The 26,389-nt window shown below is 35.7% G+C and overlaps 1 protein-coding gene across 5 annotated transcripts in view; it reads left to right on the top strand.

Annotated features, from left to right (window-relative positions):
* Positions 1–26,389, top strand: part of CDH13 (cadherin 13) — a 516,496-nt gene that overhangs the window by 231,788 nt on the left and 258,319 nt on the right. For all 5 annotated transcript variants that reach the window (XM_074839583.1, XM_074839584.1, XM_074839582.1 and 2 more), the window contains one exon: positions 8,883–9,035. In XM_074839583.1, the coding sequence (XP_074695684.1) occupies positions 8,883–9,035 (153 nt within the window). The remainder of the gene's footprint in view (positions 1–8,882; positions 9,036–26,389) is intronic.

The following is a 26,389-nucleotide window of genomic DNA, read 5'->3' as shown; positions in this document are numbered from 1 at the left end:
TTTGTCTATTTTTTCTACAATTAATTAGAATTAAATCAGAAATAGCGTAACAATAATTATACCTTTTTTTTTTTCCCCTAAGGTTATTGCAGTTACATGCAGTTAGGTAAATTTGTTGATCTGATTTGTGATGACATTGATAATTTAAGGGCCAATATCAGAAAACACAAATTATATTTACCATTCATGACTTTAAGTTAAATTTTTGCCTATCGTTTCTAATAAATTGTAGCTACTTACAGCTGTTTTGAATTGACCTCTGATGGTTAATCATTTTCAGATGAAAATTGAGGTGGACCCATTGATAAAAAAGGAAATGAGTTTAGAGAAGGAAAATTAAAATCCTTTGTTTACAGCATAATGCATCATAGAGAATTGTTACTAATAGAAGTATTAAGTGCCTCATCAGATTAAAATGTTTAAAGTTTTAAATATCTGATAGCTGTCAAATGTAGCTGCTGTCTGTCCTTGACAGAAGCGCCAACATCTGCTGAGATGCAGACCTGTGACCTCTAGATAAGTTACTATACACAGAAAAATATTTATCTTTCTACTATGACCTTCCATGCACAAGACATGAGCCATGGATTTGTTTCCTAGGGAACTAGTGACTGAGGAAAATCTATAATTAGATCTGTGGGTTGTTTGCTACAAATGGGAATTGGGTGCTAAGCAGGTTCTTAAAGTATCCAGAAGTATTACACTGACGTCATGTAATGGAACCAAATTTTTAAAAATGCCCTTCATCATGATATTTCTTTTTTAATATCTTCAATTAAAATTTTTAAATAGTTTTGATAGAGTACTTATTCCTCCAGATTAAATTTAACTGGAAAATATTTTCAAAAGTCAAGACTCGGCAAGTTGCTAGTTAAAGCAAAAATAAAATTAGACATAATCTTCTAATAAATTTCTTCAAATTAAACTGAAACTTAATTTCCAAGAGTGGTTTTAGGTGAATCATTCTCACCAGCTCCATTTTTCTCACTTTACTACTCCTATTCAGTTTCTCAGGTTGGCTCTGCAACTTCAATGTCTTATTCTGCAATTCCAATTACCCTACCCGGCTGGAAGTTCCCACTTAATCCAGATCTTGATTTCTTTCTTTGCTGCATGCGTGGATATAAAGATAACATTTGTAGCTAAATCCCATGGGCAGTAATTGTAGCTGCAGGGAGAGGAAGAAACTAGGTTTTTTATATTCCCCAGACACCCCAGGGCAGATTTCTGTAGACCTTATCAGCAGATAATTTTAGCCTGGGCACAGTGCAGCTGAGATGCTGCTGTGTTGCTTCTGGTCTGGTGCTAGACCAGTGTCTTATGCTTTCTTGGATGCTGCAAAGTGGCCTTGAGTAATAAGTGAAGACTTTGATCTTATTCAGAACAGATAGTACTGTGAAATACTTGGAAAAAGGTACTATAAATTGGCTCTGTTCTCTTTTCTCCCACTTCTTTTAGACTTAACTACATGTGTAGTGATCACACATTATATATTCTGTCCTGTGTCCTGAATTTTTGCAATTAGAACTGTTAAATGTTGTATGTTGTCTCTGCATTTTTAGATCAGTGATAAATTTGCAATAAAACACCTCTATGAATCCAAATAATCCCTTTTTTTGTTGTTGTTTTCTTTTTTTAAGTTCTTCTTTAATATTGTCAATCACAGTCAAATTTTTCCTAGCAACTAACCATAGCTTTTGAGCTAGTCTGTCTGGCTGTCACTCAAAAGACAGTGGTCCTCAAATGCCTTCAACTAACAGGGTTTGCTGCAAGTTAGTAAATTAAGCAGCAATTAAAATATCGTGACTAAATGGCTAACTGAAGACCAAATCAGCCAGTGAAATACCCAGGCCTTCTGGGACAAGTAATACTCTAGGTCATTTTCCTTTGAGATTACGAAAAACTGTGTTTATAAATTCAGTGTTCTCAGTAGGAGGAAATCGCTGTGTACTGAATCCAGAGTTTGTAGATACATATGTGAAATCGACTATTACTTAGGAAAAGGGGAAGTGATAATTATTTGTAATGAATTTTCTTACTTTTTATAAATTAAGAGTAAAAGGAAGCTGAAGGATTACCTGCTACAAAAGATAATGCACATCTTGATGTGTTCATTGAATTACTTCGATCTGTGAGCAAATGCTCACTGTTAGCTATTTATATTGGTTAAATCCTCAAATTTGGTGCATTTGTAGATGAAGCCTACAGGCCCCAGTGTTGCAACTGATTCTTCAAGGAATTGTTGCATCTGTGCACAGCTACAATAATGAACCTCAGACTGAAGGGATTCACCAGTGCACAGGGCTTCCACATGCATAAATCATTTTGCTTCATTTGGACACCTGTGCATCCTACTACAAAGCTGATATGAATTTTGTAAAAGTTTATGCATAATTATGATAAAAAGCCATTATGTTGAGAAGATTTTTTGGTTGAATATCAAATATCCTATTTGTGTTGATTATTCTAAAAAGACCTCGAAAAATGAGCCCTGATGGCGAAACAACCTCAATGGTTTCTAATATTATTGCGTCATTTTCATACATTAAGATATTTTGTTGAAATATTTGTCTATGGAATTTGGCAAATCCAGATTTGGAGTTGTTTTGATTATAGTTTTTAAAACATTGTATTTGCACTGGTGTAAGGAAATAATAGCTGGCATAATAACTTCTATCAGAAGCAGAGCCCCAGTCCAACAAACTGCTTAAATATACTGTCTCTATTTCAAGCAATAAAAGTTCTATTTCCTTCATGTATGTAAAGTTCTGAATATGATACCTGATAAGAGTGTTCATGCAGTTTTGTTTGGATTGCTTCAGGCAAGGGACATTTGTACCATTTGCAGCCCCCAATCAGTCTTGCAAACATGCATCAAAAATATGCTAAAACTACGTGCTTTAATTCTCGTGATGTTGTTCATAAATTTGACACTTCCTGAAATGTTTTCCATGACAAAGCTCAAAGTTAAGATGCTAAAACAAACCCTCTTGAGAATATCAGTGTATGGTATTTTCATTTCCATAATTAATTTAATTTCAACTCCTGATTTTTTTTTTTTTTCCATTTCCATATTACATCTCTGATAGTTAGTCTAAAAGTTTCCACATTCAAGGTATTAGTACACCCAGTACTCTATTTGAAGAATTTTATACAGCTAGTAAAAAGGTTCCAGTTTACAGATGCACTATTGTGCATAATACATGTGTTCCTGTTGGAGGAACTTTTTTCTGTAATCCAGAAGACTTTTAAGAGAACCAATGTGAATAAGAGGTAATGGCTAATCTTGTAATAGCAGTTTTACCCAGCGGTCACTGAGTTTTTAATGCGTACATTAAAGTGCAAAATTCAGACACTTTCCCATCATGTGTTTCGCCCAGTTAAAACTGAGTCTTGGGGATCTGACATAGAAAATAGATTTTTAAAGTTTAAAATAACTGAATTATATCTTTCTTTGCTGGGTTAAATTTAGTCTGATGTTTATATACAATTTTCTTTCTCTGGGAAATATTTTATTAGGACTGCCAACAGCATCAAGCAAAATATTTGTAGTTGATGACACAGAAGCAATGTCTGCTGTACTAAACGTAGTTTTCCTCAGCTTTGGTTCCCCCAGAAACCAAACTCTTCACCTTGACTTTGTGTTCCTTTACCTTGGCTGTCATAGGAGGTTGGGTTAGTGTTGTCTCATTGCTGGTCACATTTCCTTTTTCATTCTGTGCTTGTGGCTCTGGGGTGCTGTTCCAGTGCAAGAACAAATATTAGAATTTAAGTGATTGATTGACTGTCTGGTTTAAGCTTTGCAGTGAAAGCACATGGTCTGTACAACTTTGAAAATCTTGCCTCGTACATAGAATGGAGATTGAAAACTGACCCGGAAATGTTCTGAAATTTAGGACTATGATATTGCCTGCATTATTGTATTGCATAAGTATCTTTAATTGCTCAAGTTTTGTTCTGTTGCTTATTTGAATTTTGCAAATATTTTTCATACTTGTCTATATTAACTTAGCTTGTGTTTTGCATAACATACTGAATGGGCATTTGTCCAGATGTGTTTTGGTTGATAATATAATGAATCTAATAGCAAGGCTTACTATGTTTGTGAACAAGAAAAAAGTGTTACCTAAAATACATACTGTCATACGTAGTGTGTTGGTTGTATCCCTAATTACCGTGAACAAAGGGCATAGTCACTTAGAGAGGCTTTATAATTTCTGTTACCATTACTTATGTGAATAAATCACCTGGATGTTCTTGGCTATCACCCGTATATTGAATGAATTCTGAAGAAAGTCCTAGTCAGAGAGAAAGCAAAGGTCATTTTTGGCCAACATGACAAAGAGCAGAATTTGGTTCCCATGCTCAACTAGTTTATCTAGTATTTAATTAATGAAGATAGAGTTACTGAGAACCAATAGATTTAATAAATTATTGAACTCAGCAAATTGTATAAATGGCTTTCTAACCACAGTTTTTATATGTTGAGCTTATAATAATGAAGCAGTTTCTGTTGGTTAGTGCTTTTGAATAATGATAGGAATATTTTGCATTTGTTTTAGTTGAAAGACTGAGTCAGTTAAGAGCAGATGGAGCCTTTGACTGTAAAGAGTGATTGTCAGTATGGCAGGACAGGAAGTGTCTGTTTAAATATTTATATGATATCTAAACAATGGGCCTAAACCATTGTTTTGCTCTTGTGGAACATAGTGATTAAAGGAAAAAATAGTTCATCTCTAAATATTCCATGGATAGGAGGCTAGAGGAGGGGGAAAACACCCAAAACAAACAACCCCCACAAAAATAAACAACACATGAGAAAGACTGTGTAATGTCATGAAATGAAAAGTACTGGGGTATGAACCAAATGTTCTGTCTGAGGGTGGGGTTTGTTTTCTAAAAAGTGATGATGCATCTCTCAATTCAGATGGTGCCCAGAACTAAGAAATTATGGAACTGGTTGAGGCAAACACTTCTTAAAGAATGAAACTGGTAAACTAGGATGGTGCTGCTAAGGACATATTTGCTGGGGTTGCAGAACTGTGAAGTATCTCTCTGGGGATAGTGTGCTTTTTGTACTTCTGTTTCTCCTCTTCTCTTGAGAACACTCTGATTTACTTTTGCGATAAACCCGTAACAACAGGGGAATCACATTGCTGAAATGAGTTTAGCTGGAAGGGATACATAATGTCAGCTGAAAAATAGCATTTGGTAAATATGTTTTGGCCATGGCTCAGCAAAAAGCAGATCCTGTCAGCTAAGTAACATTCTGTTTTCTTGAAAGTGTCTTTTAGTTGAAAAGTAGTTAGAATTGTACAGTCATTGCCTTTTTGGAAAAAAAAAAAAAAAAGGTTTGTCTTGTGTGCTAGATATGCGTTCCTGACAACGCTAGCATGGGTCACTTTGGTTTTCAATACATTTATTCTCCAATGCACCCTTGACATAGGAAAGTGTTATCAGGTGTGGGGTAGTGAGTAATGTCTAAGTCTACATCTAATACTGTCCTTTGGGTCCTGGGTGAGGAAATAGCCTTCAAGAGTCTATATTATTGTGGGATGCTCAGCTGGCATCTATTCTGTCTATGCCATCTGCCCATGTAATGTCAAGGCCCTTCTGAATTGTGAGAACAGAACAATGGAAAAAGAAATAGGTAGAAATTGGGAGGCTAGATAATGTATGCCTGCCTTATCCATATTCTCAGTAGGTGAGTGCCTAGGTCTGTGCTACCTTAACTGGACCATTTCCTAAGAATGTGAAGGGTCTTTGTATGCAACACATAGCCACTGTCATATGGTGCAGACATTTCGCTATTAGAACCTGCACTGAAGTTCCTAAAGCTGTGAACAAAGTATGGAAATAAGCATTTCTGTCTGGGCTTCAGGTAGTAGTAACTGTGGGAAAGTAATTTACGTATTTTAGAAACGTAAAAATGACATTCCATAGTAAACATTCCAGCAGAAATAATCTGGCCTTGTTTTTCTCAGCCGGTAAATTGGGAAAACGTCATTCTGTAAATACATTGTAAGCTAGGAAATTTTCATATGAACAGTGCTGTGTTTATGACAGTATTCAGAATAGCAGTCTTGCCAGAGGAGATGTCAGACAATCCTCCTGTTCTTTCTTCCTTGCTCTTGTTGAAGCACCAAACCATATGGCAAATTAAGCCTGATTTTTATTAAACTTTTCATTGTACTGAGCTTAGTGTGAACTGGGAAATGCACTTTCTTTGAACTATGCAGCCATTATATAAGCATCTTAATTAGGAGATGTTAATGTTCTTCCTTACATTCCTGGGAGTATGTAGCTCCATCTTGTGGCTAATTAAACATTTTAAAGAATCATGCTTCTGAAAATTACTTTTTTTGTGACCACCATTGTTCTTGAAGAAATGATGCAGTGGTACATGAAGCATTTCTAACTTAGGCTGCTTATTACTATATCAAGCATAAGTCGCCGTGCAATAACTAGATGCACAGATGGGTAAATAGATAGGAGAGAAGGGTCTGCACATACTTGCACCATGAATGTGACTGCTTCCTGAAGCTTTAAAGAAGCTGAATGGACACATCCAGTCATTTAGAAAAACGTCTGCTGTCTGGTAACTCTGTTGGTTTTATACATTATAAGCTAAAGAATGGTTGATAGCTAAAGTGAGGATGAGATATGGGACATCTTGTAGCCCCAAGGAGTACAAATATTTTGGGTACCACATTGACATGTCTTTCCATCAAACTCAGGGTTAAGATCTTTGCCAGATTTGGAGTTGAAAGGAAATTTTCCCTCCAGTGAGGTTTGCAGGGAGCCTTATTACTATTATTATTATTACACTTCTGCCTTTCTAGTGTGGAGAAAGATCTATATATGATTATCTGGAATTTTTCAGATAAATTCCTTTGCACAGACTGTTATTTGTTCTGCTTTCTTTCTGTGACTTGTTACAACTGGGACATTGCACCTATACTACATCTTAAATTTGTCATGAACAATTAGGTAATGTTTGACCATGGTGGAAATGGCAGTTGTGTAGACATCTCTTGAATCATATTTTTGTGGTGGCCTGTGGCTGGCTTCAGGCCTTTCAAACTACTGTTCTTATATTAGATGGGAGGGTGCACTTGTCTTGTAATAAGTCTCAGAAGTCAGGGCAGAAGTTGATCAATTAATCTTTTCCCTACAAAAGTGAGCAATGGTCATGACATTGCAAAATTGTAAGCATAGATTTATGTTAAGAAAAACACGTATTTTTAGGCTTGATGTGAAAAATACCAGGGATTGGTCAAAAAATGAATTGAACAGCAGGTAACTTTTCAGTGGGAACCATTAAGTTTCAGTTTCATCACAAAACCTGAAGTTACAAAGTTACTTTGCCCTTTTGTCACTTGCAGTGTTGTCTGCCTCTGTGCTTTGGCATGACATGCTCAAAAATACACGAGAAAACTTCATCCATTAGTGTTTCTGATTTGGAAGGAGGAGGAAAAAAAAAAAGGTGAAACAGGTTTTTACTTTGAAATTTCTCCCTTCCCCAAAGGGTTTGAGAATTGAAACTTTATCTCTGAAAATGCGGATTTCCTGTTTCATAACTTGTGGCAATTTTTTCTCAATTAAAATAAAGGAATAATGATTATGGAGTTTAGTCAAAATCTCACTGCCCAGTAATCTGCAAACCAGCATTGCTGAACCCACAGCAATAGGGCACCAAACACGCATTTCCTCAGGAACATTATTAAACACCCTGCATATTTATTACCTCAAAATGGGAGCAGGTCCAAATTTCTAAGGCCACTTTTTTCCCCTTCCTCTTCCTGAGCTGTAATTCAGACCAGCATATAAATATTTGACTTAATGTTTCTGCGGAAATACTAACGATATAAAATTGCTGGAAACAAAAGAACATGAAACGGCAGAGGGAAGGAATGGCTTGGCAAGTTTATCAGCCTTAAAGGGCAAGATTAATTTATAATCCTTCTAGATTCTGGTGTACAAATACAAATTTGCAAAGCATGTAGCTTATAACAAATGTTGTGTAGCTCTGCAGATTTGCATATGCTACTGTCCCTAATGTGAGACAGCCTAGAAATAGGATTTTTTGTTTTGTTTTGTTTTCCTTATGGGGAAGTAAGGTAGTGATAGTAACTAGGAGTTTCCATACACACGTGTGTGTATATATACAAATATACATATAAATTTGGAAGGTGAAGGAATTCCAACTGTGTGACCATGCAGAGTTCTGGGCAGGATACCCAAATATTTTCATGAGGAGTTTTTTCCCTTGGTTTAAAATCCTGGGAAAGGACAACTGTAGAAGGGAGTGGAGGGTGGGAAACAACCTGAAAGTAGTCTATTTTGTAATGACTTTACGATGACTAATAAAAAGGACTGACTAATTGGAAAATAATGTGTGATGGCTACGATGGCTATCTGGTATTGTAAGGGTTGTTGTGAAATAAGTACGCTTTATGCCACTCAATGGAATATGTTTCTTTTTTTGTAAGTTTATAGCTGTTTTATCAATTTAACTGGAAAAAGAAATAAAATTAAATAAAATGTCAAATTCTAGACATAGAATGAATACAGTAGCAATGGAATAATAGAAATATGAAGTAGTGAACTAGAAGACAGTAAAGATAAGATAGGAACTGGCTAAGGACATGAGTAGCTTTTCTGGGGTTTAACCCAAGAATTCACAGGGTTTTCTGAATGATTGTAACTGTGTTTTATAGTTATATATTGTGTATTACCATGAACAATGTTTTATAGTTATATATTATTGGCAGGGAATATACCTCAACATTAGATTAAAGATCAAATGGTTTATGTAATTTTAGAATTATTTTAGAAGATTTCATAATATATCCTGTAACTTCTTGTTTTGTGTCATGCAGGTCATCAGCAGGGAAGGGACAGAGGGAGCGAAGTTTCGACTCTCTGGTAAGGGAGTAGATCAAGATCCAAAAGGAATTTTTAGAATCAATGAGATCAGTGGGGATGTCTCAGTGACCCGAGCCCTTGATAGAGAAGCAATTGCCAATTATGAGGTGAGTACTTGTAGCAATAGAATCTGTGCCTCTATGTTTATAATACTTTTTTTTTTTATGTGTATTTCCTTTTAAAAGAGCTGCAGTTATTGAAGACTAAATTGCGGCTACTGTCTTATAAAATTTCCAGAAGAAGCGTTTGTCCTTTGGAAATAGTAAATGTGTTTATTTTTACATTCAATAAAAACTCTACTCTGCTTTCTGCATGTAATTTCTGTAATTTATCTTTAGTAGAATTACTGTCTGAACATCGTGTATGCATTTGATTGTGAATACAAAATTATGTTTGGACAAAAGGAGATCTTTTCGGGAAGTTGCCACTAAGGTACTACATGGTTATACTCTTTCTTCTTTATTGTCAAGCTGTCAATGGAATACACTATTCAACTCCATTTTTAGTAATGGATATCTTTAATAGAGATAAAGAAGATTCTGTTAATATGAAAATGTTAGCAGATACATCTGTCAGATGTATGTCTCCTACAAAGATTTTACTAAAGATTCCTTTCCTTGTCAGTAAATGCTATGTTTCTCCCCACTGAAATTCTAACAAATGATCTCCGAAATCTGCAAAGTAACTGCACCACGATGTCCTGAAGTGCATAGTATAAATAGAGCATCTGTTAATTCATCTTTCCTATCCATCTCTTGAAACATGCTGTCAGATAAATTGTGTCTGGCTACTTTGTGAGCAGCAGAATTCAAAATGCTACGTGGCTGGTACCTTTGCACATTGCCACTTCTGCCCCAGCATGAGGGACTGAGCTCTGTATCCTCATGTAGCAGGGAGCACGCGGTGCTCCAGCCCGTGTGGGGCACAGGCTCTGGTGACAGTTCTAACCGACATCCCTGACCTATTTGTTTTGTCTTCTACTGTGTAGTAACTGATACTTGTATTTTCAATGCTGGAAGAGTTTGCCAGTTAGATGACTAGTCACACTAGCTCTAACAGCACTGCTAAAATTTACCATATGTTGGTTTTCAACACTTAAACATCTATTTCTCATCTGGGTCTACAGTGAAATGTATGTTAACCACTCGCATAGGATTTATGGTAGTTAGTGATGTCCTTCTTAAAAGAAAAACATTGCAGTTTCTCTTTTTAACACTGTTCCTTGTCTTCATTTACCAGCTGTTTCTTATTTTATCAGTGGCTTTCCACCTTAATGTGTTCAGTATAAACCTTGAATATTTTTTTGCTGGAAAATCATAGTAGTCTTTTCAACCTAATGCATCAAACCACAAATGGCTCTCCTATCTGATCTGGCAAAGTATACACTTAAATTAAGACAAAAACATTTCCCTAGAGGAGCCTTTCTGAAGCAATGCAAGCTATATACAAATAGCACAGTGTAGTAGATTATCCAGAGCAATGTGAATGTATATCCTAATAGGCCGTAGTGCTTTCTAACCTGTTATATAGCACTCTGCTCAGCATGCTCACTGGCATCCTGTTGTGCAAAATGTAGTTGAAAAGTTCTTCAGGAGAACCCTCAACTTGATTAGTCTGTCTCTGAATCCAGCCCGTTGTTTTCCAATAAAGATGTATCATGGTGTCAGGAAGGCAGCAGGATTTTCCCCCTGATTTCCTTGGTACACTGAAAGACGAATTACATGAAAGACCCTTAAATTTCTCTCAAAAGTGTTTTTGTTTTCTGCTTTTGTTTGAGCTCCCCCCTGCCCAGTATTGATGTCCTGAAAGTAAAAGTTCAAAGCAAAGGGCAAACAAGGAAAGAATAGATCTCCATGAAAGAGCACAAGTTCTTTGCAAGCCATCATGCTATCTAGTATATAATCAGTGGTGGAACAAGGATAAAAAGATGAAATCTGTTTGAATCCTTCCAGCTACACAGAGGGCTGCTGTGCATGAGCACTGATTTATTTCCTAGGCTTAGTGCATATATACTCAAGAGATAAGGATTTAAAAAATGTTAATAGGGCACGAAATAGACCTTCAGTGATCACAGTATTTCATAGAACTTTGCAGATTTTACTATCTGTGTACCTCAAAATGTTTTAAATTAGCTAAGAATATTTAATCTATTACAAAAATTTTTTGTTGTTTCTTTCATTGACTGAAATGCTGCTTTTTACTGCCCTCTTTCTTCTGGAGGAATAACAAAAAACTTGTAGGAGTTTTTCTGTACATTCATTACAAGAGAAATGTGATTAAACTAGAGGGGTACTGAATTTTACTCAGACAACTGTTGATTGTCTGAGTTAATCCCCTCTACTGCTTATTTTTAAATATTTTATTTTTAGTAAAAGATAGAAAACATTTTAAAATAGAGTGAAAAAATCTGTCTGAGGGTCAGGGCCTGCCAGTCTATTTGGTGCAGCCCGTTTGCATGGCAGTTCTGTTTTCAGAGGAGTTTAGATTTTGTTTGTTAGCAAAAGAAACTCAAACTGGCAAGAGGAATGTAAGGCGGCTACATTATTGACACCCTACCCCCTCTGGAACAGACTTATTTGATTGCTTTATGAGTCTATTTTTTTATGAAACCAGTTAAATTGTTAAAAAATGGACAAATATGTGAAATTCCACCAAAATATTAGTGTTGGTGTGATTAATTGTCGTAGTATTTCTGACATAATCACCTGCACATTTGAAAATGTGATGGTTTCTATTGAGAAAATGAAACTCTGCCAGAGGAGGCTGGGTGAGACAGCAAAAGTCCAGAAGCCACTACATTGACATTAACCATTAGTAATTTTTTTTTTCTTATGTGTATAGAACTCCACTAATGAAATCACATTTGCAATGGGAAAGGTAGATGCTTCTGGTGTCTTTGTCCCTGTAACTTTGTGGGGTGTCTCCTTAAAGGTCAGAGTGTGTCAGTCAGCTTCAGTTTTAAGTGAAAGCTGTTTATGAAGAAGAGGATGTAAGGACGTTGTTAGGCCCAGCAAAGACAGACTGTTTCAGAAAAGTGTGTAGTAATTTGTTTTGTCTTCTAAAGAGGTTTGATAAAGAGCATCCTGATAGGAATTCTCTGGGTCAGAGTAAACCAGAGGATTTACATTGCATGTTTTTGTTTTGGGTCTTGCTACAGCCTGTTGATGAAACTAATAAATGATGCTCTGAAGAAGGGGCTTAAGCAGAATATGGGCATATTATTGAATTGCTGATGGGTTGGTGAGATAAGCAGGTAGCCCCTATTTAGTGGGAGCAAAAGGTGTTCAGTTGTACAAATACTCTCTTAAAAATAATGTCTTTGGTTTTCTCTCAGGATGAATAACACTAGTTGGAAATTTCAGACAATGGCAAATCATTTATTTAGTATTTAAAATGTAGATGTGTAAAAACAGATGAAGGTACTTTGTGGGGAGACTGAAAATCGATTTTCTAGTCCAAATCAGTGAGGTACACCCCATCCAAAAGTTGCCGTTAATCTGAGTTCACTTCGGACCCAGTCTTTTCGAATTCAAGCAGAATGGAAATATTAGTGACTTTTCAGTTGCAAACAAAATCAAGTGCTTCTAAAAAGAGCTGCAATAATAGAACTAATGGATTCCAATGAAGTTGGAATTCTAGTTGTGTTAAGTGTTGATAAAAGACTAGTGAATTGGGAAATGTTCAAATGGAGGGTCAGTGAGGACTGGCTGAAAAACACTGGCTATGGGGTAATCTGTTAATTCAACACACTGAGGTCATTTTCAAAATCTTACATTTACATAGCTAATGTATTCGTAGACAGAATGCTTTAATGCAAGTAGAAGCAGGAAGAGTTGTATATATTGATTACCACGACCAAGATGACAAAAATTGCTAAAGAACTATGTTTTGTTCTTTACCGAAAGTAGGGTAGACTTAGAAGAAATGTGAACAATACTCCTTTAACTTTTTACAGTTAAGATTTTGGTTAGGCATTGAGATTTTGGTTTGGCATTCCTTGGGTATAGGACAAAGCCTGAAGTTGTAATGAAATTATTTCCCATCACTTACCACTGCATGTAACCTCTTAAGCATCAGTGGCAAATTGCCAACCAGTCAATGGGGGGCTTTCAGTTGGGCCTCCAGATTTTAAAGGATGTTGCCATCATTGATGGGTTTTTTCATAACTGCTTGCCAAGTGTAAATACGTGTGGAAGAGAAATAATCAGAAGGTGATCCTTTGCAAGCATGAAATGAAGAGGCTTGATAAAACTATTCAGCGACAGTGTGCAAATTAGAGCTGTGACCAAATTTACCTAGGCAATTTGAACTGTTAATGAAGAGTTAGTTTTAATTATTTTTTAAGTAAAGAGCTTTATTTGCTTTAGAAAATACTTAACAAGCAGAGGTGTGAAATCAACTTTCAGCTTTTTTATAATGACAGATCACACTTCTGTGAAAGGGTGCCTTGCAACTGGTAGTGACAGACTGAGATATTTAGAAAGCGTATGTTAACAGGACTGAAAAGCAAATTAGGAGTATTTGTTCTATGTAGTATTGTTTCTACATGTTGGATGACAAGTAGACTGAGAACAGGCTAAAGAATTCAGACCAGGCAACAGCAATCAAATCTCTAGTGTGAAATGCTTCAGTGTAGGTTATGTGAGACTGTTGTTTCTGTGACTGAGACAAACATTTAGAGTGATGCTAGAGTCCTAATGGACTCTATTTCTGTGTTTAATATGGAACCAATAATGGAAATTCTTCACAATCATGAGGAAAACTAGCTTGGTCAGGTGCCAAGGAATATTTTGTGAGAAAGAGTTTTAAGTACTTGAATGCATTTTTGCAGATACTGAAAGTGTTACTGTAGCAAAAACTGGAAGTGAACAGCTGTAATTTATCCTGTACAGAAGAACGAATTTGTCTTCTGTGTAAGTCCATTTTAGTGCAGCCACATCCTTTTCAGAATGATTTATCATACCCTGCTACTGAATTTCTGCAATATGCACTGTGGAGATATATAGACAGCACACAGAAGCATGCTTCTCTTTGGGAAGGAAAACCACAAACTTGCTTCTAACTTCAAGACTGGTCTAAACTGTATTGTAATCTTGGTTATCTGCGCTGGCAGAATTGTCTGAAGTGTAGATGATCGGCTCTGTCTTGAGCTGAAGCTGGAGCATGTCAGGCCTAAGTCATCTCCCACCAATATCCTGAAAAAAAAGGCACTCAGCCTTCCATGGAAGAGGGGCTTGGTCTTGTAGAGATGTAAATTTCAGTCAAATATACTTGATTTAATTGAAGCATCAGTAATACATAGAGAAAACCTGTTAAAATACTGGTGGTCCCAAACCCGAACTGCATCTGTTACATCAAAAAAAGTTTGAATAATGGTAGAGTAGAAACTTTCAGGGAAGAATCCTGATTATTTAACAAGGAGGAAAAAAATTTGCCCTGAAAAAAAAAAAAGAGTTCTTTTGCGGCTATTGGATATGATTATTAATCAGCTAGAAACTTATTTGTATAAATGAGCTGTAATTACATCAACTGACATACAGTGGAAAATTCTGGCAGTGGAAAAGATCTCCTGTACATTGTGTTACACATGTTTAAGTAGAGAGTGTATGAGATTTTGGTTTTTTCTTTGTATGGTGGCTGTGTTTATGTATATATCCATTGATGTGTTCACATGTTGGGGCACTAGGTAAATTCAGGGGGACTGTTTTGAATTAATTTCATATTTTGACCACAGAGAAAGAAATGAACAGTGACTGAGAAAGTGCCATTAGTTTGTTGCGTGGCAGTGTTACTTGAAATTTAGCTATCCCTTTTCAGTAAGCAAGCTGATGATAATGCCTGTGCAAAAGAGGAAAATTCATCACTGTAAATGCTAAAAATAATGAATTGCTAGAGGTAGGATCTCGGAAAACCATGGGCAGCCTCTATCATGGCTGCACATGAAGGAACTGCAGGCTGCTCCATATCCTGAGGTAGGCATAATAATCTTAAGCTAGCACAGAGACTTACATCTCAGCAGTTGCACTCCTGTTCATGTAATATAATTTCTATAAACCTGTGTTAGCACAGCATCAGGCTTAGCATCAGACATTGGTCAATTCACGTTGAAACTCAGTTACACTGTTATTATTCCAATATAGGGTTTTTCCTAGAGGAAGGAGGAAATCAATACTTTTGTATCAGAATCCCTTCTATTTCAACAAGTCTTGAAGATACAAAATGCAGGAAGTTCAGATAGTCTGCTCTGGGGTTAATGTTACCTGTTGTTACTCTTCTTTCTGAAACTTTCACTGCAGCCAAAAGTTTTGGAGCAGTGAAGTTTCAGTACTGCTGATGGTGTGTTCGGTTGACGTAGTGTGCACATGAGCTCCATCGGTTATACAAATCTCATTCCCCAGCAAGACCTTTATTCCAGGGCAACTTGGCTGAGATGCCTTGAATGAATTTAGGGTGCTTGATACGAGGCTCTGTATGTCTCTTTGTCTCTCATTAACAAGCAACTGTTGGTGTCTGTAATCTCCAATAAAGCACCTGTTCATAACATACCATTATGCTATAGAGGACTCTATGAGTCTTACAGAAACTTGTTCTTTGTTCTGACAATACCAGCTTGGTACTGAACTTTGTTTCTGACATGATTGTTCAAAACTTAGCACTGCTTTTACTTGTGTATGGAAAGGGTGAAGTAAATGAATCTGTCAACCTAAAAATCCACTTTTCATCTAAAAACTTAGAGTGATGGATTAGTCAAAAAATTGTTGCTTCCTGTTCTGTAACAAATTGATTTAGGCATAGAAGGCTTTTTTTTTTTTTTTTTTTTTTAGGATGCCATAAATTGGAGAAAAACAGGCATTGTTTGTTAAAAGATAATTAGTATTTCTTTAATCTTTTTTTTTTCCATTGAGATTATGAAATGGCAAGATTAAGTGTTAACAGATATTTCATCAAACCTGGAAGCAGAAATGCAGCAACAGGAACAAACCCAGCAGAAACAAAGGTCTGGATTCTTTGATGAGATCTGTGTGGTCAGACTCCTGAATTCATGGGGAACTTTTTGGCATCAATTGTTTACCGAGGTCAAAAATAAGGTGGTCACCATAACTGTGTGGCTAAATCAAATATTTGAGCATATAAATTTTACGTAGAGTCACATTTCTTAAAAGTATGATTTAAATAATTGCTTGTGCAGCTGGGATATAAATGGGATTTCCAGTTACTGGAAATATCTCTTTCTCTCCCAAGGTTGGTTTATGGGATAGAAAAAAAACCTGACAAGAAATGAAGTTAAAATTCATGTTATTTTTATGTATATTTTCCCATTTTTTTCTTGGGGGCACAAGATATCTATTTTATATAAACTCTCTAATTTACCATATCTTGTTCATTTTTACTGTAAATAGTCTATTCAGTACATATTGTAGATCTTAATGTTATGAGATACCAGCAGGGCACTGTGATTCATTTCAGAAGCCACTAGCAACCTCATATCATTTATGTGGAAAGCTTACAAAAGTCAACAGTTAGTTTTGTCGGAGGGCATATGCTTTATTCTTAGATCTAACTGCTTGCATGGCTTTGACGTTCCTGCTGTTCAACGGCACTGTCATGTCATTTGTAGGAGGAACAGAGTAAATTTTCATTAAAGGGAAAAATTGACAAAGGTTTGTTTATAACCTATAACTGTCAAGACAAGGTAGTGGGCTTGGATTTCCACGCTAAAAATAATGCAGACTCCAAACACCAGGCAAAATTAGTATTTTCTCATTGAAGAGTGGGAGGTGGAAATTCACAGCAGTAAGAAATAAAGAAAAATTGGAGTTTACTGAGACAGTAACAAATGACACAAAATTTGGTTTCATGGTTTTGTTTGTTTATTTTTTATTAGAATTATTTTCTAATAGAACACCATTCCTGGAAAGAATAATGATGTGCTCAGTAAAAGGAGACTAATATAATTTTTGTCATATTATGTTAATAGTCTGTGAAACTACTTTTGTTGTTACATATTAATTGCATTTGAAGGCATTTAGATGTCATCATGATACTTCACTCTTTAGCATGATCAGTTTGTTTCTTTTCCTTGTCTATTTGTATTATAGCAAACCTCAAAATATCTTGCTGAAGGCTCACTGTTCTTGGCACAGCATAAATACTTAGGAAGATGCTTTGCCCTTTCCCCAGACCTCATGTTTTCCTACAGCGAAAGGCAGGAGTCTTGCCTTGCAAACACTCGTAACTGCAGCCTTATGCAGTGATGGACATGACTGCAGTTTCACAGGCTGCTGATGTCTTATCCTCCCCAGCAAGGGCATGTCAGCTCTGAATGGAGGGGAGGGAAGGACTAGGTGAGCTCCTACAACTTAAGTCTGCACTACCCATTACTGTGTGTATCCTAGTTCTGGGCAATTTATCACATTTTTGTACACATTTGTGTACTCGGATGTGCCTGATTACGCTCATGTACACAAAGCTGCAGCTTAGAAGTTTAGTGGAAAGATAGGAACATTTTTTTCAGTTGGTGTCAAACAGCTTGGTTAGGAAATTTTTTCCGGCTCAAAAACTTTTCTTGAACCCATTTTGATATGTTGGCATTCTGCCAACTAACCATAGATTAAGTAGAAACTATTAATCTTGCCTTTATGAATGGCGAGGAGGGTCCTATTTCATCTCTTATTAGGTATATATTTTTTGGTTGTTTTTTTATGGAGAAAGCGCTCAAATTCTGAGCTTCTCGATCCTTTGCTAAGCATGCAAAAATGTTGCAGTGTGTATTTTGAAATAGAGTACCTTTCTTGTGGCTCAAGTCAAAGTCTTGAGCAGCTGGCCTTACTTTGCTAATTTGCAACACTAAGCTCTTCCTAGTCCATTAGTAACATTCAGAATATGATTCAGAAATTTTTGCAGTTTGGTTGCTCAAATCTCTATATCTATTGTTTCTCCCAGTAAAGAACGAAGTCTGTCTTATTTAGATATTTGGAGGAAATTCAGAATCTTAATGTTCTAATTGCTTGGAAAGACCTTGACTTCTACGGCTATTTCTTTATCTTGGAAATGTGGCTCCATCACAATCTATAGCTTCTTTTTTTTAATGAAAGCTGAGGTATGGTCTGTAATAACTATATCTTATTCTTTTCTTTTTTTTTGAGAACTAAGGCAATGAATTCATTATATTTTTTGTCAATAATTTCCTGTCTGCAGCTAGAGGACCTGCTGTCTCCTTTCTGACCTCTTGTTCTTTATGTACCTGAAGAAAATCATATTACCTGTCTTATCCTCTCCTGCAATCTTCTTTTCATTTTCCACTTTCTTGCATCTTTTTTTTCCCTTGCACTTTTAACTTCATTCCATAACCTTTCTACTCCCCCTGTCTTTCTTGATGTTTTAAGTCATTCACCTAGACTTTTCTTACACTCTTTGCAATTCCGTACTCAGACATACTGACCTGTTTTATGCTCTTTATAAATAGTGTTGCTAGGGTTATGCATAACCATCATCTAAGCATGAATTTGTTTTGTTATTGTATAGAACCTTTCCACTGTCTTTGCAAAAGCTGTACTGCTTTATCCATTCTAATCTGCTGTGTTCATAAATAAGTTCCTTTAGAAACCTGTGTTCTGGAAATTCTACGTGACCATACCCTTTCTTCGCTTTTTGTGAAACAGCCTACGTAGTTAATACATGATGCTAAGAAATTTCAGTGAAAAATTGAGTTTTGTTTCCATTTTAATGTATTTTAGACTACATATCTCTTCCATCAAATTATGGATATTAACGTAAGAAATATATGATTGGCTGGAAATTCTTAGCATTTAGTTTATTAAAAATAATTCTAATACTTAATTCTGTCAATGCTGGAATTGTGGTCTGCTTAAAAGTGGTCAGCCTCAAAAAGGGAGCTGTAGCACGGAACACCTGATACAATATTTAGTTCTGTGACTTCAGAACTGTGGCTTTAATACTTGATCTCTCTAAAATTATTGTAAGATAGTGGGTCATAATTTAAAAGTTGTATATGTATGTGGTTTTGGCAAAAACACTAAACAGGTTTGTAATTTTTATGCAGAAGTTTTAATTAATGTGGAGTGGCATGATATTTTTGCAAGATATGTGAAAAGATTTGTATAAAATTAAGAAATAAGCATGCTTCAATGATTCAATTTGTGCATTCTGTGTTCCATTGCACATGTTTCTGTAACATCATTAGAGGGAATTAGGCTACAACAAATCTCATCACTTAAGTATCATGGTCTAGTTGAATATGCAGTTAAGTTTTCTTCAAAATCCAATCTTTCTGCATCTGCTTTTTCTTGCAGCGAGGTTTAGGAGTCCTAATATGATGCAATTGTTTCATAGGCCCCCTCTATAGCATGTTCGATGTTGTGTATTTTTTCCATGTTTGTAGACGACTCTGAGGAAAAATGGCAGTATGGACCATGAAGTCTCCATTATTAAAATGATATAATAATTACTTTCTGCTGCAAAAAGAAATGTAAAAAAAAAAAAAAAAAAAAATGATTGGAGTCCAGGATCCACTTGCCTGTGTCATCTTCAAAGCTTTCTGGCTTTTTAAAATTTTAAGTCCACTGCATGATTCATCTGTTTCTCAGGCCCATGGATGAGGCAGATGACCAGTTGTAGGTGGATGATAGTAAAATTTTAAATTTTAGTCTGTGGAAATGAAATTAGAACCCTTTGTGGGTTATCTCCCACCCCTTCACCTCCCCCCCCAATATATTAGCTATCTGTCTGTTCCCACACTGATGGCAATTAACTATTCTTCAGTAGTGTGTAATGGGTGACTCTAGCAGCACAATTTGGCCCTGCAGCTAGATGTAAGTTAACAATTTGACTGATGCTGCATGGGCACAAATAGAATCCATTTTCCTCTTGCATCACAGATGAACTCTGTAGTGTTTACAGGAAATAGAATGTAAGAAAATCCGTGTTTTGTGAATATCTTTCTGACTGATAACATTTACCAATCAAACAATAAGAGACTAATTTATATACAAATTCACTTTGAAAAGATACAGCTGCCCTTCAGTCTGTTGCATGTATGTGTGCATGCAGGTTGCTTTTCTGCTATACTTTGATTAAATACCTACAAATATGTTCAAAAGTATATGTCAATGCATAAGCACAAACGTATGATATCATAAACCTTAGCATATCCTAACATTTATATACAACTACTTTGTCTATTCCACTCAAATCTTGCTTCTATTGCCGTCAAATGGAAATCTTGTTTCCATGCTTGAGAGCATGAAATTGCTACTGCACTATCATTATTTCTTAATTACAGTATTTCTAAGTTATTTGTGGAGACTGCAGTCATGCTGAACCTTAGGGATCCTACTCTCACCATCTGAAATGTTACCTGTCCCAAGAATTTAAAATGTGTCAGAGCCCCAGAACTCGTGTGAGAGTTTGACTGATGCATTGAGTTGTTTTTAATCTGACTTCTGGGCTTTTTTTGATCCACATCATCTGAACTTTTTTGTTCTTTTTGGCAGTTATATATTTATCTCTTTTAAATGAAAATATGACAGGACTCGATAGGTGGAACTTCAAGAAAACCACTAACTGTAATGAAACTCATAAAAATGTAAGAGTTGGAAATGCTACATGTTGCAAGCAGAGCTGTGAGAATCTCCATTTTTCCCTTTATTAGTCTTTTGTGGTGAAAACGTTCATGGAAACAGGTGATCCTTCTGTATTCACATTTTTCCTTCTTTAGATCTTTTTCAATACATAATAGCAAATGAGTGAGAGAGGTGTAGGGGACTACAGTTATAAATATTTAGAGTGTGCTGTGTGAAGAGACTTTAATATGGAAATTTATTTGGCATCATTTTGTTAACATGTAGATTATAAAAGTCTTGCTGTATTTGTCCTGGTTTACTCAGGTCATTACTAATTATTTCATAATTAGACGTATTCCTTAAAATGAAGCTATATTTATGTGAATGTCTGCATTTTTTATTTTCTAGTAGCTCATTAACAAGAGCTGTGACTTAAGTTTAAGATTTTTCAGCAGATAATTTGTTTATATCGTTCATGTAAACTCACATGATGGATCTTTTTGTTTTGAGGTACTTTGTTCAAAATTTCTCTTTAGAGGATAGAACAGGTCTCAGTAGTTACTGGCAAAACTCATGCAGCCGTGTGACTAGAAGTTTACAAGGACAGATACATTAACTGTGATCCTGATCCTTTTGAAGTTACCCCATAAGGACATTTTTCTCGGAGCATTTCTATCATATTTGAAACGTTTTGTCTGAACTTGTTAGACTGCTGGCAGCAGGAGCAGGGGCTGGTAAATATTATGCTTCGATCTCTTCTGATCTTCCAATACTAAAATGTAGAGGATCATAAAACAGTCTGGTTGGGACTGAAGGTTTCTGAGTGGGAAAGCACATGGGTAAAATATTGGAGAAGGTGGTATAGAGCCAGAAGAACTCTGTCTGAAATGGTTATATGCATGAGAGGCTTGGAGAAATATTAATTATGATTTCTTATAGTTTTTGTCATTAGCATGTGTTGTAGTGTACCTTTTTGTGCAGTTGTATTTGCAGTTTAAATTTGCAAAATAGAGAGTTCGTCTTCGCAGAATTCATCCCAACCTTTGCTCTGGCGTTATTCTTAGTATTTATTTTACATAATGGTAATTCAGATATCTGAATGCAATGCATTGAAAATCTTTATTATCTATTTAAGGCTCTATTATTCTATGTATTTCTTAAATGTATTATGTATACATAATACACAGGTGATGTGAATACAGATTACAGATTTTATTTGTGGATGGGAACAAGTAAAGCTTGTTGTTATATTTCCATTAGTTTTAGAAGGTTTAATAGCGTTAAATAACAGAGTTATGATTTTCTACTTCAAAGTTACTAAAAGGGAGGATAACCATGACAGTTTTAAATTACCTATTTTTCTTGTTATCTAAAACAATTTGCAAAAAACTTCCATTTTTTTCCTTGCTGCTAGGGAAACCTAGTGGAGAGGACAAAAAGGGAGTAAAGAAATTGTTCTAAAAATAACATATATTCCCGAAATGCTATGCAACTTTACTGTATTTTACGTTTTCCCCTCTAAAGAGAAGAGAAGCCATTTGATATGGAAGAATACCCTACTAGCTAGCCATTCTATTGGAGCTTCTAGTTTCCCCATGATCAGTGTGACAATTGCCCCCCGCTGTATACAGAGAGACGTGAGTTTCATTCAAGAGTCTTGGCAGTCACAGGTCTGAAGGCCTTATTCCCAGCAACTGGAGTTTTTCTTCAGAGAAGGCTGCAATCTTTGTCTCAGTCAGAAATCTAGAGCTTCCAATAGAGACTGGGAGAAAAAACCAGCAATTTCAGTACTTGTCAGGCCTAAAGTGTTTCTAAGTTCAAATCTTGGGATGTGAAAATTTGTGCTGTGTGGTCTTCTACAGGGTATATGTAATGACGTTGACCTTATTGAATGGTGGATCTGCTGTACATGAAACCAGCAAATTAAAGCACAATCTGCTATGTTTATAGGCTTTAAGAGCCAGCAAACTGTTTCTCCAAATATGTAATTTACTTGTCATTCAGCTTTGCAGAACACAGATGTGACAGTACAGAAGTAGAAGACTGTAACTGCATTTGTAACCTTTAATATATTAACAATTCAATTTGAAAAACACCCTGCATTTTTTTCAGGTTTTAAATTGCAAAATTAACATTCACTATTAATTTTAAGGTACTAAGTCATCTAATGATAGTGATATTCAGTTTCTGTTAAACCTACCTGCAATTGATATTTGCAATGTATTTATTAAAGAAAATGCTTTAAAGGAATTGAGGTGTTTGAGGATATGCATTTAATTTTATTCTGTTTCTTTATTGGTAACTTTGATCAGTGCTGTGCTTTCTACCTCTACCACATGCTTTGAACTTGTAGATGCAAGCGTATAAATAATTTCCCATGTCAATTCTTGGCTGATCCACCCAGGCTGAAATATGAAAAGCAAGTTGTCTCCAAAATTCTAGTGAGTGGGATTAGTGAATTGATTAGTTGAATTCTGAATTAAAATTGCAATTAAAGGCAAAATTGTATCTCTTAGAAAGGCTTCAAGTCATTTCCCCAAAGTATAGCAGTCAGATTACAGACTTGACAAAGGTTTGTATTGTGAATAAAAGCTGTTATCAATAGCCTTTTTTTCTGTTTGTAAATCAAACTCTTAGAATAGTAGCAATTAGTAAACAAAAAAGATATGATGTATTTTTTTTTGCAGTTTTTCACCTTACAGAGGAAATTCCATTGATTTTTGAAAATACTGAAGATCTGATTCACTGAAAATAATTACAAATAAATGCCGTCTGTAGCACATAATGATTTTTTTCCAATAGATTCTGCTCAAAGTATTTAAAATGACAGTGTGGGCATTGTATATTCAATTACAATTAGTATTTGCAGTGTATTGATATATGCTTTGTTCCAGCAGTCTCAGGGATACTTCAGGCATACCCATTTGCATTTGAGACTAAACTGGAACCTTCCCTTATGACAGATAAAGTGCCGAGAATCTTATAAGCATGTTTATTCCTAATACTGGCAGTATTTTGCTATCCTGTTATGAAGTTTCCCCCTTTCTTCCTTCCTTATGTTTTGTTCTGGGCTTTGTCATCACTTATTCTATTTCCACCATTTATCCTTTTCAGTCCATATATGATTGTCCAATGTTATTGGAAATGATGACAGAACCTGACCTTTTGATCTCTGCAGTTCTTGCAAAATATGCATATTTTAATCACCTCACCCTGCAGACATGAAGAGCACATTCTAATCCCCACAGAAGTAGTTTTAGTGATTTAGTAGATGCTACTCCTCATATAGCATCAGTAGTGACTCAAAGCCGCACCTGTGTTGAAGGATCCTTTGCTTCTGCTGATATTGTCATTTGGATTATGTGAGAAGCTAATGTGCTGATATTAGCTACGTAATTTTAATTTTTGCTATTCGGCACCATAAATTATGGTATTTTATGACAAATGTAAAAGGTATGATTTGAACCAATTATGAATTCTGCTCTGAATCCCAAAACTTTTGAGAAGCATGTAATTATGGTCATATTCACCAGGTCAATTTTCTTTTATCTTTTCACAGAGAATGCTAGGGCATACTTATGAAGCTTATGAGCATAATTTTAAGCTAGGCTTATTCAAGCTGCTTATTAATGAGAATGTTTTCCTTTTCATAACACAAAACTTGTCCTGTGTGAGCAGCATGGAGAATTTACCAGCTTCTACACAGGCTATTTGTTTTATCCTAAACAGGAATGAAATGGGGGAATTAGGATGGTAGGAAAGGAAGCCAGAGGTTCTTTACAAATCGGAGCTGAAATACATTATTTTCAAAATACAAAAACCCCAAAGCACTTAGTATTTAAGTAACTCTACTGCTCATTGATTTCACTTAGTATTAGATTTTTAGTTACCAAGAATCTCTTAAAACAAGATTTAGCTCTTTAAAAGATGTGGTAGATTATCTTCCAGTTTTCTGTATTTTATATGACTGTGTATAGATTTTTTCTACAGCTTTTTTAGGGTTAAATATGCAGAGAAGTAAATGCTCATTTTTTTCCTTGTGAAGCCAGTATTTCAGTTTCACTTGTCTGTTGTGTTAGATTTGGTTCTATCTTTTTCCTAACAGTTGTTAGGGAATTCAGAGGATTTAAATAACCATTTTCTTAAAGGTGTTAGGATCAGTTTTCTTTCTTCACTTATACTGTCACCTTAATCTCACAGATTTGCTGCTTAAAGTCAGATACTAGTGCACTTACTAGTAGTAAATGCTGACTTATTTTATGACTAATACCAAGTGGTTTAAGTCATGCATGCATTGCTCAACAGTGGTGAGGCTGGCAATGGAGTGATAGGTGTTTTCGTCTTAATACCTGTCTTCAGGGTAGCATAATTGCATCAACAGTCTGATACTGAACTGAGACTAATCACTGTCTAACTGCTTCCCATTGAGACTGTAGTATATTAAGACAAAACCAAATAATTTCAGTAGGACTGTTCAGGAGATAGGATTGAACTTCTAATATGAAAAAGGACAGAAGAAATAGATCATTCCAAATAAAACCTGCTAACAAGCAGTGATTTATTGCGTTAAATGTGGTGCTTACTAATAGACATGATTTCTTTTTCTATATATGGTATTTTTTGCTGTATAATAATTTTCATTGTTGATGAGCAAATAAGTATAAAAGTGAATGTAAAATTTGGGATGTAAAAAATGGGATGTTCACATTTTTAGAGCTTTTCTATATGGAAATGATTACAGAATGTACGGTGCAGTAAACAATTTGGCTAGTTGTATTTGAAATCTGTGTAGCTCTGACAAGCACAGTTGTTCAGGAAACTAAGTTCTGGTGTTATGTCTCAGATACATACAACACATAAGGTGCCAGGTCCAATTAACAGTCTGATGGTGGTAAATCCATTATCCTTGGAAAGAGAGTCCACCATCAGGAGACATTAATTCAATGTGACACCAACTGGGGTGTTTATATACAGCTAATTGCAATGTCAGACATTCTGCTCTAATTGAGTTTAATTGTGGCAAAATTGGAGTTAATTAAAAGTTAATGGTATAGAGCACATCATGTTGTTATAAACTATGGGTACATGTTTCATATCCATATTATTGTTATTTAAATGGTGCTTTCAATTACTGTGCCTCATATTGGCACTTTGGAAATGCACTGTAATTGTTTTCACATCACTGAAAGTTTTTGTTCTGGGTAGGCATGTATAAATGAGTTTATTTTTTAAAAACTTGACACAGTTTAGGTTCGTTCATTATATCACAATGTAAATGTCATATGTGATGTTTCCAACCACCTTGCTAAGGAAAGGGTTGACTTTACAAGAGTACTAGTAAAACAGGAGAAGAAAATTCTAGTTCACCTTAAGAGAAGAATAATATTTTTGACATTGTCCATCATACTTTGATAAGGAAATCTCAGGTTCCTCATCTCTCATGAATTCATCTTTTTCTAATTGTGTCTTATCTCTGGCTGTTCTGTCAGCATCTCTTCTGATGAATCTCCTTTCTGTGGGATTTTCCCTGGGCTGTCTTGACCACTTTCTGTCTGTGCACCCCTAGTCTCCTCCTTTGACTTCCAATTATATATACACTGACAGCTCCATCTCTATCCTGACCTCTCTCTTGACGAAGGTTTGTATCAAAATGTTTCTGTTTGACATGCCCTCCTGGGTGTCTTGCTGCCAATTTAGAAATAATCATTGCATCTTCCTGTCAATATAGGCAACCCAACCATCCTCTTTCCAGTCAACCCAATACTGTCATCTTTTGTGCGTGCTCCACATACACTTGCCATGTCCAAGCCTTTCAGATCTTCCTCCATTATAACTACAAACTGATTTGATCCTTGCCTCCCTCATCCAGGTCCTAGTCT

The sequence above is a fragment of the Strix aluco genome, chromosome 14 (assembly GCF_031877795.1).
Source record: "Strix aluco isolate bStrAlu1 chromosome 14, bStrAlu1.hap1, whole genome shotgun sequence".
Classification (NCBI taxonomy): domain Eukaryota; kingdom Metazoa; phylum Chordata; class Aves; order Strigiformes; family Strigidae; genus Strix; species Strix aluco.
The sequence above is the reverse complement of the archived record's forward strand: the minus strand, read 5'-3'. Positions and strand labels throughout refer to the sequence as shown.